Below are 17,878 nucleotides of genomic sequence, written 5' to 3'. Positions count from 1 at the left end.
AGTGAATCAGTCCTGTTTACTATGTTTCGGTTTCTTCATCAGTGTTATTCACATTAATTTCTAATAGGCATCACCTTTTAGATTACCCACCAAAACAGAGTGTGAATCATAATGGAACAGTGCTAACTTCTTAGGTAGTCTCTTAATGCACGTATTAGTCTGACAAAATACGCATTCCAACACACATTTAATTCTGTATAGTAGTATAAAATATTCTACTACTGATTTGAAAATTCTTTGTTAGGTATCAAGTGTCCTATTGAAAAGTTGATCACCTTCATTCTGGTCCCTATACCAAATAATCAAACCAGTATCTTAAAAAGTGGAAATGATTTACATTTTCTCAGTATCATTTAATCTATAAATCACTGCCTTAAAGAAGTGGAAATGAGACACATTCTGAATATCATTTCCTGTATCATTACACTACCATGTTGTTGTTGTTGTTGTTGTTGTTGTTATTGTTATTGTGGTCTTCAGTCCTGAGACTGGTTTGATGCAGCTATCCATGCTACTCTATCCTGTGCAAGCTGCTTCATCTCCCAGTACCTACTGCAACCTACATCCTTCTGAATCTGTTTAGTGTATTCAACTCTTGGTCTCCCTCTACGATTTTTACCCTCCACGCTGCCCTCCAATACTAAACTGGTGATCCCTTGATCCCTCAGCACACTTCCTATCAACCGATCCCTTCTTCTAGTCAAGTTGTGCCATAAACTCCTCCCCAATCCTATTCAATAACTCCTCATTAATTATGTGATCTACACATCTAATCTTCAGCATTCTTCTGTAGCACCACATTTCGAAAGCTTCTATTATCTTCTAGTCCAAACTATTTATCGTCCATGTTTCACTTCCATACATGGCTACACTCCACACAAATACTTTCAGGAACAACTTCCTGACACTTAAATCAATACTCGATGTTAACAAATTTCTCTTCTTCAGAAACGCTTTCCTTGCCATTGCCAGTCTATATTTTATATCCTCTCTACTTCGACCATCATCAGTTATTTTGCTCCCCAAATAGCAAAACTCCTTGACTACTTAAAGTGTCTCATTTCCTATTCTAATTCCCTCAGCATCACTCGACTTAATTCGACTACATTCCATTATCCTTGTTTTGCTTTTGTTGAAGTTCATCTTATATCCTCCTTTCAAGACACTGTCCATTCCGTTCAACTGCTCTTTCAAGTCCTTTGCTGTCTCTGGCAGAGTTACAATGTCATCGGCAAACCTCAAAGTTTTTATTTCTTCTCCATGGATTTTAATTCCTACTCCAAATTTTTCTTTTGTTTTTTTTTTTTTTTTTTTACTGCTTGCTCCATATACAGATTGAATAACATTGGGGATAGGCTACAACTCTCTCTCACCTCCTTCCCAACCACTGCTTCCCTTTCATGCCCCTCGACTCTTTATAACTGCCATCTGGTTTCTATACAAATTGTAAACAGCCTTTTGCACCCTGTATTTGACCCCTGCCACCCTCAGAATTTGAATGACAGTATTTCAGTCAACACTGTCAAAAGCTTCCTCTAAGTCTACAAATGCTTCAAACGTGGGTTTGCCTTTCTTTAATCTATCTTCTAAGATAAGTTGTAGGTACAGTACTGCCTCACGTGTTCCAATATTTCTACGGAATCCAAACTGATCTTCCCCAAGGTCGGCTTCTACCAGTTTTTCCATTCATCTGTAAAAAATTCGCAGTATTATTTTGCAGCCTTGACTTATTAAACTGATAGTACGGTAATTTTCACATCTGTCAACACCTGCTTTCTTTGGGATTGGAATTATTATATTCTTCTTGAAGTCTGACGGTATTTCGCCTGTCTCATACATCTTGCTCACCAGATGGTAGATTTTTGTCAGGGCTGGCTCTCCCAAGGCTGTCAGTAGCTCTAATGGAATGTTGTCTACTCCCGGGGCCTTGTTTCGACTCGGGTCTTTCAGTGCTCTGTCAAACTCTTCACGCAGTTATCATATCTCCCATTTCATCTTCATCTACATCCTCTTCCATTTCCATTGTCCTCAAGAACATCGCTCTTGTATAAACCCTCTATGTACTCCTTCCACCTCTCTGCTTTCCCTTCTTTGCTTAGAACTGGGTTTCCATCTGAGCTCTTGATATTCATACAACTGGTTCTCTTTTGTCCAACGGTCTCATTAATCTTCCTGTGGGCAGTAGGCAAACCATATTCACCTACTATGTTTCCTTCTCTCCCTTTTTCTACTATCGAATTCCAGTCACCCATGACTATTAAATTTTCGTCTCCCTTTACTATCTGAATAATTTCTTTTATCTCATCATACATTTCATCAATTTCTTCGTCGTCTGCAGAGCTAGTTGGCATATAAACTTGTACTACTGTAGTAGGCCTAGGCTTCGTGTCTATCTTGGCCACAATAATGTGTTCACTATGCTGTTGGTAGTAGCTTACCCGCACTCCTATTTTTTTATTCATTATTAAATCTACTCCTGCATTACCACTTTTCGAGTTTGTATTTATAACCCAGTCTCCACCTGACCAAAAGTCTTGTACCTCCTGCCACTGAACTTCACTAATTCAGACTATATCTAACTTTAACCTATCCATTTCCCTTTTTAAATTTTCTAACCTACCTGTTCGATTAAGGGATCTGACATTCCATGCTCCAATCCATAGAAATCGAGTTTTCTTTCTCCTGATAACGACGTCCTCTTGAGTAGTCCCTGCCCGGCGATCCGAAGGGGGGACTATTTTACCTCCGGAATATTTTACCCAAAAGGACGTCATCATCATTTAACCACACAGTAAAGCTGCATGCCCTCGGGAAAAATTACAGCTGTAGTTTCCCCTTGCTTTCAGCTGTTCACAGTACCCGCACAGCAAGGCCTTTTTGGTTAGTGTTACAAGGCCAGATCAGTCAATCATCCAGACTGTTGGCCCTGCAATTACTGAAAAGGCTGCTGCCCCTCTTCAGGAACCACACATTTGTCTGGCCTCTCTACAGATACCCCTTCATTGTGGTTGCACCCATGGTACGGCTATCTGTATCACTGAGGCACGCAAGCTTCCCCATTAATGGCAAGGTCCATGATTCATTGGAGGGGTGGGGTGGGGGGGGGGGGAGGGGGGGCATTACCATAAATAACATAAAGGAAAGGCAACCGCTCATCTATAATGGACTGATGTTCAGAACATAGAAAAACATAAGAACAAACAGTATTCACACTAGCTTTCAAGCTCTTGCTGTTTTTCTAGTGAAAGCACATACCGTCATACACACAACTTCACAGACACCCAAATGTATGTATGTATGAACACTCCTGTGCTGAGGCTGATCATCAATTATTGACAACAGTTGCCTGGGCTGATGGAGCTGGGGATAGGGTAGAGAAGGATGTACGAGGCAAGGAGAGTTAGTGGGCAGAGCAAGGCAGGTCTTTCAGCAAATGACAATGACTCAGTGGCTGCTCAACAAGGTGAAAGGATTTCAGAGAGTAAGGCATATGTTTGAAATTCCTTTTGTCTCATTGTGCAGCTCCTGAATCATCTCTCAAAAGACTTGCCTCAGTCCATCCCACTACTCCTCCCTGCTTCAAGTGTCCTTCTCTATCCCCTCCCCACCTTATCACTCCAGGAAAACTGCTTTCAATAATGAATAATCAATCTCTCTCCAACTGTGAGAACATATGTTTAGCTGTCTGTCTGGGTGTGGTTGTGTGTACCTTTATTAGAAAAGAGCAAGAGGTTGAAAGGTATTGTAAATATTGTTTGCCATTGTGTGTTTCTATGCTCTTACACATCAGTCCACCATAGGTGAGTAGTTGCCTTTCCCTTATTTTACGCTCAGTTTCACACAGGAATTTTCATTACTGTTTTGCTACCTACCATAAGATAAACAAGAAGTTTTACAGTGTCATTTCCATGAGCCTAAGGTTTCTTGGCTTACGTGTGTGTGTGTGTGTGTGTGTGTGTGTGTGTGTGTGTGTGTGTGTGTGTGTGTGTGTGTGTGTCAATTTGAAATTTTCTATCATGCTATATAAGAACATTTTCATTAAATTCTGATATGAAAGTGATACATACATCTGTTTCCAAAACTTTCAGCCAAGATGCAAGCAAGAAATTCATGAAATGTTCCAGAAAACCGGAACAGCACTGGATGAGGAAAAATTTGATGTATTATGGACAGAAGCATGCAAAATAGATAAAAATGAGAAAGTGTGTGTAGAAACATTCAAAAATGTACTTAACTCCAAAACTACAAAGAATTCATAGATTATATTACAACTTTATTCTATTACCAACTTAACATCTTTGTTAATATAATAATAATAAAAGTATACGTGTTGTGGCAGTAATAATCTTTGCTCCAGTATGTGCACACATTTCACTGATGACTTACATTGAAACATCTCCCTGAATATAAAATTGTAAAACAATTTGATCCACAACAACAAATTTTACACACTTCACAGTATCCACCACTGTTCCAGGCGTTCATCTACTATGTTTCTTCTTTTTTGCAGAAGTTTTTTGTTTCTTTGTACTGTCTGCAGTCTTTTTCCTTTTCTTTTTTTTAGGGTTTTTTGACTTCCTAGGTTCTTCCTCTGAAGATGATGACGAGTCTGGAAAATTAAATTTTTGTAAAATATTGCACCTTCTGACAATAAAATACAGTGAAAGAGAAACTGAGCTAAACCCCTAAATAACAGCTCAGATAGCAGAATACATCGTATCTACATTTACATGGTTACTCCACAAGTCACAACCAAGTGCCTGGCAGAGCGTTCATCAAACCATCCTCAAGCTGTTTTCCCACTACTCCACTCTCAAACTGTGCACAGGAGAAATGAACACTTAAATCTTTCTATGCAAGCTCTGATTTCTCTTATTTTATTATGATAATCATTTCTCCCTATGCACGTGGACGCCAACAAAATATATCTACATCTATGTGATTAGTCTGCTATTAAGTGCCTGGCAAAGGGTTCAAAGAACCACCTGCAAGCTGTCTCTCTACCGTTCCACTCTCGAACAGCGCATGGGAAACACAAGCACTTAAAATTTTTCTGTGCCAGCCCTGATTTCTCTTATTTTATCGTGATGATCATTTCTCCCTAACTAAGTGGGTGCCGATAGAATGTTTTCGCAATCGTAGGAGAAAACTGGTAATTCAAACTTCATGAGAAGATCCCCTCACAACGAAAAATGCTTTTGTTTTAATGATTGCCACTTCAATTCACGTATCATGTCTGTGGCATTATATCCTGTATTTTGTGATAATACAAAACAAGCCGCCCTCCTTTGAACTTTTCCGATATCATCTGTCAGTCCCACTTAATACAGATCCCACACTGCACAGCAATACTCCAGAATAGGGTGGACAAGTGTAGTGTAAGCAGTCTCTTTATTAGATCTGTTGGACCTTCTACGTGTTCTGCCAATGAATCACAGTCTTTGGTTTGCTCTACCCACATTATCTATGAGATCGTTCCAATTTAGGTAATTTGTAATTGTAATCCCTTAGTATTTAGTTGGAATTTACAGCCTTCAGATTTGCGTGACTTATCACTTAATCGAAATTTAGTGGATTTCTTTTAGTACTCATGTGAATAACTTCACACTTTTCTTTATTCAGGGTCAAATGCCACTTTTCATGCCATACAGATATCTTATCTAAATCATTTTGCAATTCATTTTGGTCATCTGATGACTTTACGAGACAGTAAATGACAGCATCATCTGCAAACACACTAAGAGGGTTAGAGGGTTACTCAGATTGTCTCCTATGTCGTTAATATGGATCAGGAACAACAGAGGGCCTATAACACTTCCTTCGGGAATGCCAGATATTACTTCTGTTTTACTCGATGACATTCCGTCTATTACTATGAACTGTGACCTTTCTGACAGGAAATCACGAATCCAGTCACACAACTGAGGTGATATTCCATAGGCACACAGTTTGGTTAGAAGACACTTGTGAGGAATGGTGTCGAAAGTGTTCTGAAAATCTAAAAATATGGAGTCATTTTGACATCCTCTGTCGATAGCACTGAATCCGTGCTCACTATGCGTTAGTAAATCGTTTTCTTCAAGGTACTTCATAATGTTCCAATACAGTATATGTTCCAAAACCCTGCAGCAAATCGACATTAGTGATATGGGCCTGTAATTCAGCAGATTACTCCTATTTCCCTTTTTGTGTATAGGTGTGACTTGAGCACGTTACCAGTCTTTAGATATGGAACTTTCTGTGAGCAAGCAGTTGTATATAATTGCTAAATATGCAGCTTTTGCATCTGCATACTCTGAAAGGAACCTGAATGGTATACCATCTGGACCAGAAGCCTTGCCTTTATTAAGTGATTTAAGCTGCTTTGCTACACTGAGGATATCTACTTCTATGTTTCTCATCTTCGCAGTTGTTCTTGATTGGAATTCGGGAATATTTACTTCATTTTCTTTGGTGAAGGCGTTTCAGAAAAACGTGTTTAATAACTGAGTCGGGAGGTTGGTAAAACAATCCGATTGTCAAGTATAAACTCTACCCATAATATTTCGCGGGAACTATCTACTTCAATTTCACTACAAGGCAAATTACTTCCGACAGCAATAAATACTCCACCACCAACTGTATTTAATCTATCGTTTCTGAACACTGTTAGATCATTTGAAAAAATTTCAGCTGAACTTATATCCGGCTTTAGCCAGCTTTCTGTACCTATAACTATTTGAGTTTCAGTGCCATCTATTAAGGCTTGGAGCTCTGGTTCTTTCCCAACACACCTAGAACAATTTACAACTACAATACCAATCATTTCTACAACTATCTTACTGTGTTTTACCTGCCCCCTTGTAGAGGGATGCCCTTTCTGTGGTTTCCTGAGACCCTCTAACCTAAAAAAACCGCTCAGTCCCTTCCACACAGCCCCCACTACCCACGTAGCCGCTTCCTGTGTGTAGTTGACCCCGGACCTATTAAGCGGAACCCGGAAACCCACCACCCGATTGCACAAGTCAAGGAATATACAGCCTACACGGTCACAGAACCATCTGAGCCTCTGATTCAGACCCTCCACTCGGCTCTGCACCAAAGGATCACAGTCTGTTCTGTCAACAATTCTGCAGGTGGTGAGCTCTGCCTTAATCTCGGAAGCAAGACTGGCAGTCTTTACCATTTTCACTAGCTGCCCGACACCAGAGAGAATCTCCTTCGATACAAAGCAACACACATCATTGGTACCGACATGGGCTACCACCTGCAGTTGGATGCACCCAGTACTCTTCATGGCATCTGGAAGCACCCTTTCCACATCCAGAATAACTACCCCCTGTATGCACACATAGTGCACACTGGCTTCCTTCTCGTCCTTGGCAGCCATGTTCCTAAGTGGCCCCATTATGTGCGTAATGTTGGAGCACCCAACTACCAGCAAACCACCCTCTGTGAAGGCCCAGACCTTGTGGGCCAAGAAGCTTCCTCTGGAACAGGGTAGACGACTGCATCTGGCTCAGAAACTTCATCCACCACAGATAACGCCAGAAACCTGTTCGTCAAACGAACCGGGGAGGCCCTACGATTGGCCCCATGGAAAGTCTTTCGCTGCCTGCCAGACTCTGGAATGGTCTCCCACTCGACCATGGGTGAGGGGTCAATCTCAGAGCAGGCAATACCTGGGGCGGCCACAGCAGTGGATCAATCGGGGGACATGTGGGTTGCACCTGACGTCCCTCGCATCCCCATGTCCGACCCCCCACGGTGTGCCCCTTGGCAGCAGCCTCAAGCTGTGTGACGGAAACCAACACTGCCTGGAGCCGTGAGTGAAGAGTCACCAACTCAGCTCGCATCTGTACACAGCAATCACAGTGCCTATCCATTTCTGAACTCGCTCCTGTTTGAAACTCGTGAAGATATGTAATAAACAGTGTACTCGCCTTATTAGCAGCAGGAACTCGCTGTGCTCTCTCACTGACGGTAAGCTGTTTTATGCAAAACATACGAAAGCCTGTACGATACGAAGGTCGATACAATGGTCGATAGCAACGGTGGTGCTGTACACTATGCTGTTTTTAAAATGAAAGGTTGCTCCTAGTAAGCATTCGGAGAAGGAAGTTGGAGATTGAAACTTCATGAGAACATCTTGCTGCAGTGAAAAACACCATTGTTTTAATGACTGTTACCCCAATATGCATACTATATCCATGGCACTCTCTCCCCTATTTTGCAATAATACAAAACGAGCTGCCCTTCTTTGAACTTTTTCGATGTCCTCCGTCAGTCTTTATCAGATGTAGATCCTGTATGGTGCAGCAATACTCCACAAAAGGACAGGCAATCGTAGTGTATACAGCCTCTTTAGTAAACCTGTTGCATTTTCTAATTGCTTTGCCAATAATTTACAGTTTTCGGTTTGCTTTCCTCACAACATTATCTATGTAATCATTCCAATATAAATTATTTATAACTGTAATACCTCAGTATTTAGTTGAATTCACAGCCTTTAGATTTGTGTGATTTATCATGAATTGAAATTCCATGGACTACTTTTCGTCTCATACAGATATCTTGTCTAAATCGTTTTGTAAATTGGCTTTTACCATCTGGTGACTTTATAAGAATGCAAATGGCAGCATCATCTGCGAACAGTCTAAGAGAGCTGCTCAGATTGTCTCTTAAATACACTGAGCAGCCCAAGAATCTGTTACACCTGCCTAACATCATGTGGAGCCCTCATGAGCACACAGAAGTGATGCAACATGATGTGGCGTAGACTCGACTAATATCTGAAGTAGTGCTGGAGGGAACTGTCACCATGAATCCTGTAGGCCTGTCCATAAATCCGTAGAGTGCAAGGGAGAGGAAATCTCTACTGAACAGCACGTTGCAAGGCATCCCAGATATGCTCAATAATGTACATGTCTGGGGAGTTTGGTGGCTGGTGGAAGTGTTTTAACTCAGAAGAGTGTTCCTGGGGCCACTCTGTAGCAATTCTGGATGTGTGGGGTGTTGGTCGGAATGCACAATGGACATGAATGGATGAAGGTGACCAGACAGGATGCTTACATACGTGTCACCTGTCAGAGTCATATCAGAGGTCCCGTATAACTCCAACTGCACATGCCCCACACCATTACAAAGCCTCTACCAGCTTGAACATTCCCCTGCTGACTTGCAGGGTCCATGGATTCATGAGGTTGTATCCATAACCGCATGTCAATCCAATCGATACAATTTGAAATGAGACTCGTCTGACCAGGCAACTTGTTTTCAGTCATTAACAGTCAAACGTCGGTGTTGACGGGCCAATCAAGGTGTAAGCTTTAGGTCATGCAGTCATCAAGGGTACACGAGTGGGCCTTCAGCTCTGTAGGCCGTATCGATGATATTTTGTTGAACGGTTCTCATGCTGACGCTTATTGATGGCCCAGCACTGAAATCTGCAGCAGTTTGCAGAAGGATTGCGCTTCTGTCATGTTGTATGATTCTCTTCAGTCATCGTTGGTCCCGTTTTTGCTGGATCTTTTTCTAGCCACAACGATGTTTAAGATTTGATGTTTTACTGGATTCCTGATACTCAAGGTACACTCATGAAATGGTCGCACGGGAAAATTCCCAATTCATCGCTACCTTGGAGATGATGTGTCCATCACTCATGCGCCGACTATAACACATTCAAACTCACTTAAACCTTGATAACTTGCCACTGAAGCAGCAGTAACTGATGTAACAACTGTGCTGGACATTTATTGTTTTATGTAGGCATTGCTGACTGCAGCACCTTATTCTGCCTGTTTACATATCTCTATATTTGAATATGCATGCCAATACCAGTTTCTTTGGTGCTTCAGTGTACTTTACGAAGATCAGAAACAGCAGAGGGCCAACAACAATTCCTTGTGCAATGCCAGATAGTACTTCTGTTTTACCCTACAACTTTGTGTCAATTACTTTTAATTGTGACATATCTATTTATTCAAATTTTTAAAATGAAATAGAATTCTTTTTTGTTGGTAAAAAGATATGAGCTCAATCCAAAAGTTAGTTTGTTATGACAAATATACAATAAGCAAAACTATTTGATGTAAATGGTGAATGTTTAAAACAGATAAGATTTTTCTTGGGCTAATTTCACTCACAATCTGACAGAAGTCTACTATGCAAACCAGTCTTCATACTAATACTGAAATGATTTATTTGCTCTTTGGGATGAACACCACTTTCAAGAAGTTGAATCCATACACTAAAATCCTCTCCGGCAACTTACAACTGAATCAGCAGAATTCGTACCACTTTGAATTTAACACTGTAGACTTTGAATTTAACACTGTAGTCAACCTTCAAAATTAACAGTGCTGTTGATCAATAGCAGCTTTAGGGCCATAGTTGAAGCACATGTTTAATTTGTTATGCTGCTTTTGAAAAGTTAGCATTAATTTCTCCCATAGAAATGTATACTGTGGAGTATTTGTTCAGTTTTAGTTCTGACTACAACTGCTCCAAGTGAATTGCAGTTTAAGTGTGGTGATGTTCTTAAAAAGCCAAGACACATGGTATACATTTCCGTGGTTGGAAGCATGATGAAATTTGCTACCTGCTCACTCTTCCCTTCCTCAAATTCATCCAGCCAGTTGGGCAAACTGGTGCCACCGTTCCCCGTCTCACCCTTCCAAGTTCTTTCAATTAAATCTGAGTGCAACCTAAATTGTAAACACTTTATCTGCAAATGTAAGATGACCTCTCAATTAAACTATTACACAACTTACAATGGGTTGGTTGGGTTGTTTGGGAGAAGAGACCAAACGGTGAGGTCATCGGTCTCATCGGATTAGGGGAGGATGGGGAAGGAAGTAGGCCGTGTCCTTTCAAAGGAACCATCCCAGCATATGCCTGGAGCAATTTAGGGAAACCGCGGAAAACCTAAATCAGGATGGCCGGACGTGGGTTTGAATCATTGTCCTCCCGAATTCGATACAATGGGTTGATCTCAGGAACAATGGTTTAACATGTGAATTTAAGATGACCTTCATATGACTAATTCGAGAAAATACCTCATATTATAGTAAGATAAATATGATAATTAATGATCACAAAAGTAAAATTAGAGAAATACATATTTATATTGAAGCAAAACAGTATTCTTCCATGCACATCACATAGTCTATCACACACCATGGGTAAGAGATGCAGACACAGATGCAGAAGCAAATTTAGCATATTTCCACTACTTTGTATCAAATTATGATACATGTTCAAACAGACTGTTTCAAAATATCATGCAACAACCTTTAATGTGCTTAGGTGTCAATGTCAGATGGACCTACACACAAATCTTGAAACAGACTGCTTTTGAGTGAGTTTTGGGATTTTAAGATTATTGGTGTCCTTACTAAATGTAGTATTATGAAAAGGATACATTGCTACTTACTACAGGGTGTCCAGAAAAGGGCTCCCTGATTTCAAAATTAAATATCTCGAAAACAAAGATCAATAGAGGAATGCAGTAAACGGTATGTTTATTGTGAAAGCTGTAAGAAGTTTATACAGCAGTTTGAAATAATAGTTACAAAAGCTGCTAACAGATGGCGCTGTACGCTGTACAGCTCATATCAGCATACATAAGTGAAATAATTGTATGAAAACAATCTTTGCAAACAATCACATCACAATGTTTTCAAAATGTTCACCATTGACAGTACAGAGGTGGCGCAAACAAAGAATGAAATTCGCCATCACATTTCATAGTGTCTCAACCGAAATGGATTCACATGCCACAGAGATCGCCGATTCAAGCTCATCCAGCGTGGCGGGATGCTTCGGGTACACCATGTCTTTCACTGTGCCCCACAAGAAAAAGTCACAGGGAGTCAAATGCGGCGAATATGGAGGCCAATCCACGTCTGCACCAGTACATTTGGGATATTCGAATGCAATGACTCGATTCCCAAAATATTCCTCATGAAAGCGAAACATTTGTTCGGTCCGATGTGGTCGGGCTCCATCTTGCATTAACCATTCAGTACCTGGTCGATCCTCTAACGCTTGCTGTGTGGCGACAAATTGTTCGTAACATGCACCAGTGACCGTTTCTCGAATGAAAAAAGGGCCAATAATGCCTCTGTTGCATACTGCAGGCCACACAGTAACTTTAGGAGAATACAGGGGTTTCACTTCACACCAATATGGCTTTTCGGAACCCCAAAATTGCCAGTTCTGCTTATTCACGTATCCATTCAGGTGGAAGTGTGCTTCATCTGTAAACCAGATACAGCCAACATCAAATCCTTCACTATCAAACATAGTGAGCATCTGATTAGCAAAGGCAACCCTTTGTTGCACAGCTCGTACGGGTATGGCCTGGTGCATTTGAATTTTGAATGGAAACGTGTAGGTTCTTTCTCAGCATTTTCTGCGTGCTGGAACGCTTCAAACCAGTCTCGGATGCAATTCTAGGGATGGATGACATTGCATTTTGCTGAATAATTCCAGAAACTGCGGCGATATTTTCAGGCGTAACTGCGGTTTGCTTGCGGCCAACATGCCCCACTAGATCATCAGTTATGCTGCCTGTTCGTTGAAATTTTGCGAAGAGCGTACGAATGGTTTTCACATCGGGTCCTTTTGGAACATTAAATTGTGCTTGAAAACTTCGCCTTGTTGCCGTAGGACTCTCTTCTAACCTGTGGTACTCTAGCACCAGAAAAACACGTTGTTCAATGGAGTACATGGCTTTAATCTCTTCCTTCGGTACGCTAACCTCCTTTCACGTTTCAATAGTTTCGCTCTGGGCTTCGGATCACTATTTATACTAGGCATTACGTATGGCGATTACAGCGCCATCTGTTAGCAGCTTTTGTAACTATTATTTCAAAGTGCTGTATAAACTTCTTACAGCTTTCACAATAAACATACCATTTACTGCATTCCTCTATCGATCTTTGTTTTCGAGATATTTAATCTTGAAATCAGAGAGTCCTTTTCTGGACACCACAAGATGACATGTTGAGTTGCAGACAGGCCCAATGAACAGACTGTTACACACAAGCTTTCAGCCAAAGCCTTCTTCAAAAAAGAAAAAAATGCACACAAATTGACATACGCAAGAACACCTCTCATACACTTGACCACTATCTCTGGCGACTCTGGCCAGACTGCAACAGAAACACATCAGATTGGAGCAACAGTCCAGGGCACAGAAAGGCGAGTGATAGCAGTTTACAGGTGGGAGAAGAGGAATCAGAACTGCCTGGCAGAGCATGCAAGGACTAGAGGTGGCAGGACAGAGCTGCCAGGCACAGTGTTGGGAGGTTATGGGGGACGGAGGGGTCGAAACAGAGAGTGGAAAGGAGAGGAGCAGAGAAGGAGGAATACCAGTGGATGCATTATCAAAGAGCAGTGCACAATGATGGTAGAGAAAGTGAATTTCGAGGAGGTGACAGGACATGTGGAGGAGGAACAGTTAGGTGGAGGGTGTGGATACAGTAGTTACTATAGGTTGAGGCCACGATGATTTTGGGACCAGAGAAGTTTTAAGGATAACTCCCATCTGCAGAGTTCAGAAAAGCTGGTGGTAGAGGAGAGGATCCTGATGGCCCCTGTTGTGAATCAATCACTGAAATCAAGCACATTATGTACAGCTGCATGTTGTGCTACAGGGTGGTCCACTTTGTCTTGGCCACACAGTTTAGCAGTGGCCATTCATCGTGGTAGATGGCTGGTTGGTAGTCACACCAATATAAATAGCGGAGCAGTGTTTGCAGTAGAGCTGTTTTATAATATGGCTGCTCTCACAGGTGGCTTGACCTCTGATGAGGCAGGATAAGCTCATGACAGGACTGGATAGGAAGTGCTGGGTGAATGGATTGGACAGGTCTTGCACTTGGACCTTCCACTGGATATGATTCCTCTGACAAGGTGTTGGGATTGGGAGAGACATAAGGATGGACTAGGGTGTTGTGGAGATTGGGTGGGTGACGGAACACCAATGTAGGAGGGGTGGGAAGGGTCTTGGGTAGGAGGTCCCTGATTTTAGGGCATGATGATAGATAATTGAGGCCCTGATGAAGGATGCGGTTCAGCTGTTCCAGTCCAGGGTGGTATTGGGTGATGAAGGGTGCGCTCCTTTGTGGCTGGTTCTTGGAGGCAGTGGGAGGACTGGGGGTGTGCAGCGATATGGCATTGGAAATCTATTTGTGGACTAGGTAACACAGCTTCTCAATGCTGCGGCTGGCAGCCCCGTCCTGCCATCTCTAATCCCTGCATGCTTCACCATGCAGAGCCAATTCCTCTTACCCCATCCGTAACCTGATATCCCTCCTCCTTCCCTGCCCCATTCTGGATTGTTGCTACTGTTTGACTTATTTCTGTTGCAGTCTGGCCAAAGTCGCCGGAAATAGCATCATACATTTGTGTGTGGTGTGCTTGCTTGTATCAATGTGTGTGCTTTTTTTTAAATTATTATTATGTAGAAGGTTCATATGCGACAGTCTTTCTGTCGCACCTGTCTGAAACTCGTCATGTCATCTATATGGTATCAATCTATCCTTTTCATAATATTGATATTCCAACCTGGACTTCCCATGGTGAAATGTAGTCTGAGTTGAAAATGTCAAAACACATAAAATTTCAAAAAGCGCAAACTCAGTTAAAATCACTCTCTCCCTTGCTGACCCACAATCATATTCAAATTAATGTACGTTACTGCACAATCTGGTAAAGCTGATTTGTGGTCAAACACAGAAATCTGTGTCAGACCTATCAGTTACAAAATAAATAAAATGTGAAAAAAACATCTGGATGAGTCAGCTACAATGACTGCACATTAAGAAACACACAATAATTTATGGAGAAAATCAGACACATCATAAAATCTTAAAGGTCGTAACATATTAATTCATCATCTTCTCAAATAGATGATGGATCCGCAGATAAACTGGCCTCCTTTCTCTTGCCTGAATATAAGCCCAATCAGTTAAACCATGGAAAACAAGAATCAAATTTCTATGCCATTTAACATTATATATTAGAGGGAAGAATGTCAAGGCCAAGCTGCAGCTTATTATCCCTCACTCCCCATCACGCTTCGCCCCAGACAGTTGGTACATTGTAACATTAATTTCCCCGCATTTCTATGTACCTTAGTACTCATGCTGTGACACCACCTACCCCATCATTTACAAGTAGAGAAATTCCTCTCCGGTGTTCTGGACAATTTTATCTGGCAGGTAAACCCATTTTACAGGCTGAAGGGTACTGGAGAAAGTCTGAAGAGATGAAAAAATTCTAAACATTAATATATCTAATGTGCCCCAATGTCCTTCACATTCAGCACAGTTCTGTATCAAGTATAATAAATTCATATGGTAGATGGATCTCGTCGACATGTTCAGTGAACACCAGATGGCAACAATGAGACTCCACTCATTAAATCCATTTAATTTCGTCAAATTTCATGGCACAGTGTTAGTACTGGGTTTGGATTGAAATTTGTCTCACAGAGCCACTAAGTGTTGCTTTGTGTGGATCTCAAATGCCTTCATTGCATGCATATGACTCATAAAGTCCGTTCAATGACAAGTCCAGGAAAGTTTAGTATGCCAATTATTCTCAAATGGTTGGGAACCTATAAACCTGAAGTGCCATGAGAAGTTCCTGTCAGATGGTAAGAGACAGCTTCCCACTTTCAGCACAGAAGCTGTGGATGGGGCTGGTGTTGTACGCATAGTAGTTATGTCTCATCCCCTCATGGTGAACAGAGTTAAAGTGAAGCTCCCAGAAGACATGGTCAGAAGTCAATGTCACTTCATACATGTACACACGTCAGCATGTATATAAATGATTAGATTAGCTAATTCTCTGTAACAAGTAGAACTGTCATCAGAGCGCATTAGTGTTATTCACGTTTAGTGTTGTTAGCAGGCTTGGAAGCATTTTTGAAGAGGCAAAATTGGGCCACTGCCATATCCGAATGTTCTATAAATCTGGATATTGCACAGTTCAACTGCCTGGCCACATGGTGATCCATAATGAGGTGCCTTTCAAACACTGTAAGGTGCTGATAATGCTGTCTCATATGAGTATGTGACCTATCTGCTTCCTTCACAGAGGCCTGGTAGCAACTGTTTGAGGATCTGTAACCAAATAACTTCTCTACCTCCCTTCCCCCATTTTGGCAATGTCCCTAGAAACATTAGTGGTGGGGACTACAACAGTACAATTAATAATATATTTAAAACCACAGATGATGTGACTTACCAAACGAAAGTGCTGGCAGGTCGATAGACACACAAACAAACACAAACATATACATGAAATTCAAGCTTTCACAACAAACTGTTGCCTCATCAGGAAAGTGGGAAGGAGAGGGAAAGACGAAAGGATGTGGGTTTTAAGGGAGAGGGTAAGGAGTCATTCCAATGTCTGCTTGTGGCTGTATATGTGTGGATGGATATGTGTGTGTGTGCGAGTGTATACCCGTCCTTTTTTCCCCCTAAGGTAAGTCTTTCCGCTCCCGGGATTGGAATGACTCCTTACCCTCTCCCTTAAAACCCACATCCTTTCGTCTTTCCCTCTCCTTCCCTCTTTCCTGATGAGGCAACAATTTGTTGCGAAAGCTTGAATTTCATGTGTATGTTTGTGTTTGTTTGTGTGTCTATCGACCTGCCAGCACTTTCATTCGGTAAGTCACATCATCTGTGTTTTTTAGATATATTTAGATATATTTTAGATATATTTTTCCCACGTGGAATGTTTCCCTCTATTAAGTACAATTAATAAGTTTATAATGTGGGTTCCTGAAAAATAAAAGAACAGAGGTCACCCTGTGCCAGACTTTCAGCTGTCCCGTTGGTATCCTAAAACAATTTTTGTTTCACTACTGTAATGGAACCATTTTGTTGGTGATGTTTCTGTTTACCTTTTGCCTTTTCTCTTAATTGAAATGAGGAGTTTTTAGTAGTTAGCAAAGGAGTCAGGGGACATTTTGAGTCTCTCAAGCAGACTTTAACACCCATATTTTTTGTCACCACTTCCTCAAATATTTCCGTGGGCATGAATAGCCACGGATGATCAGATGTTTTTCATCTCTTTTACCTAAGATTTTTGTTTGTGACTCCATGTTTTCCTTTAACTGTCATGGTTGAGTCATATATTCTGATAAGAAGGTGGGCTGTTCACCGCTGTTACCTACAAACTTATTTGTCTACCTGTGTGAATGAGTGGCTAAGTGGGTAAATGTCATATTAAAAACCTGAATTCCTGTGTTTGATCCTCACTGAGTTCTGTCATTTTTTTTACTGTTGCTTATCACTTCTTTCATTTGTGGCAGTTATTTACTAACGTAAAAAAATTTAAGTTGCACTGTGGTTCAGAGTTCACAACTAAGTGTAATACAGCCATGTTAACAATTTGTAACAGGAGATACGTTCTTCAGTGTAAGGACACCTAATCATTTAATCATGCTCCTCTTTATCTGCAGTTTGCTCGACAACATCACACTTCTGTTGTACACCATTCATCCCACTCTCATTGGAGCCTTTTTCCAGCATTTAATAGTAACAGTTATAAAACATCAATAAAATGCAATGCGAGAACTTCTTGTCTCCAGAGATAGTGTATTCCAGAAAAAATTCACAAACTGAAGAAATTCTGGGAACAGTGGGTCACAAGTAGGAAGAACAATTTTGAAGGGGGGCGGCAGCACTTCTTGAAATCGCGTGCGCGCGCGCGCCCACACACACACACACACACACACACACACACACACACACACACTGTTTATAGCACAAATTCACTTCACTTTTTTTAATACATCTCCAACATTCAGAACATTTCTCCCACAATTACACTAGTTACATTCAAAAAGCAACCATGCAGCATGTGAGAGAGAAAACAA

General features: G+C 41.2%; 2 protein-coding genes across 2 annotated transcripts in view; one reads left to right on the top strand and one right to left on the bottom strand.

Moving 5' to 3' along the window:
• The window catches only part of LOC124804254 (EF-hand domain-containing family member B-like), a 128,146-nt gene extending 123,865 nt beyond the window's left edge, over positions 1 to 4,281 (top strand). Inside the window, exon 8 of the mRNA XM_047264738.1 lies at positions 4,089 to 4,281. Within this exon, the coding sequence (XP_047120694.1) occupies positions 4,089 to 4,259 (171 nt within the window). The 3' untranslated portion in view covers positions 4,260 to 4,281. The remainder of the gene's footprint in view (positions 1 to 4,088) is intronic.
• LOC124804238 (pre-mRNA-splicing factor CWC22 homolog) overlaps positions 4,208 to 17,878 on the bottom strand; it is a 141,071-nt gene continuing 127,400 nt past the window's right edge. The window contains exon 10 of the mRNA XM_047264737.1: positions 4,208 to 4,609. Coding sequence (XP_047120693.1) covers positions 4,482 to 4,609 — 128 coding nt within the window. The 3' untranslated portion in view covers positions 4,208 to 4,481. The remainder of the gene's footprint in view (positions 4,610 to 17,878) is intronic.

Source organism: Schistocerca piceifrons, chromosome 1 (genome assembly GCF_021461385.2).
Source record: "Schistocerca piceifrons isolate TAMUIC-IGC-003096 chromosome 1, iqSchPice1.1, whole genome shotgun sequence".
NCBI classification, from domain to species: Eukaryota; Metazoa; Arthropoda; class Insecta; order Orthoptera; family Acrididae; genus Schistocerca; species Schistocerca piceifrons.
The sequence above is the reverse complement of the archived record's forward strand: the minus strand, read 5'-3'. Positions and strand labels throughout refer to the sequence as shown.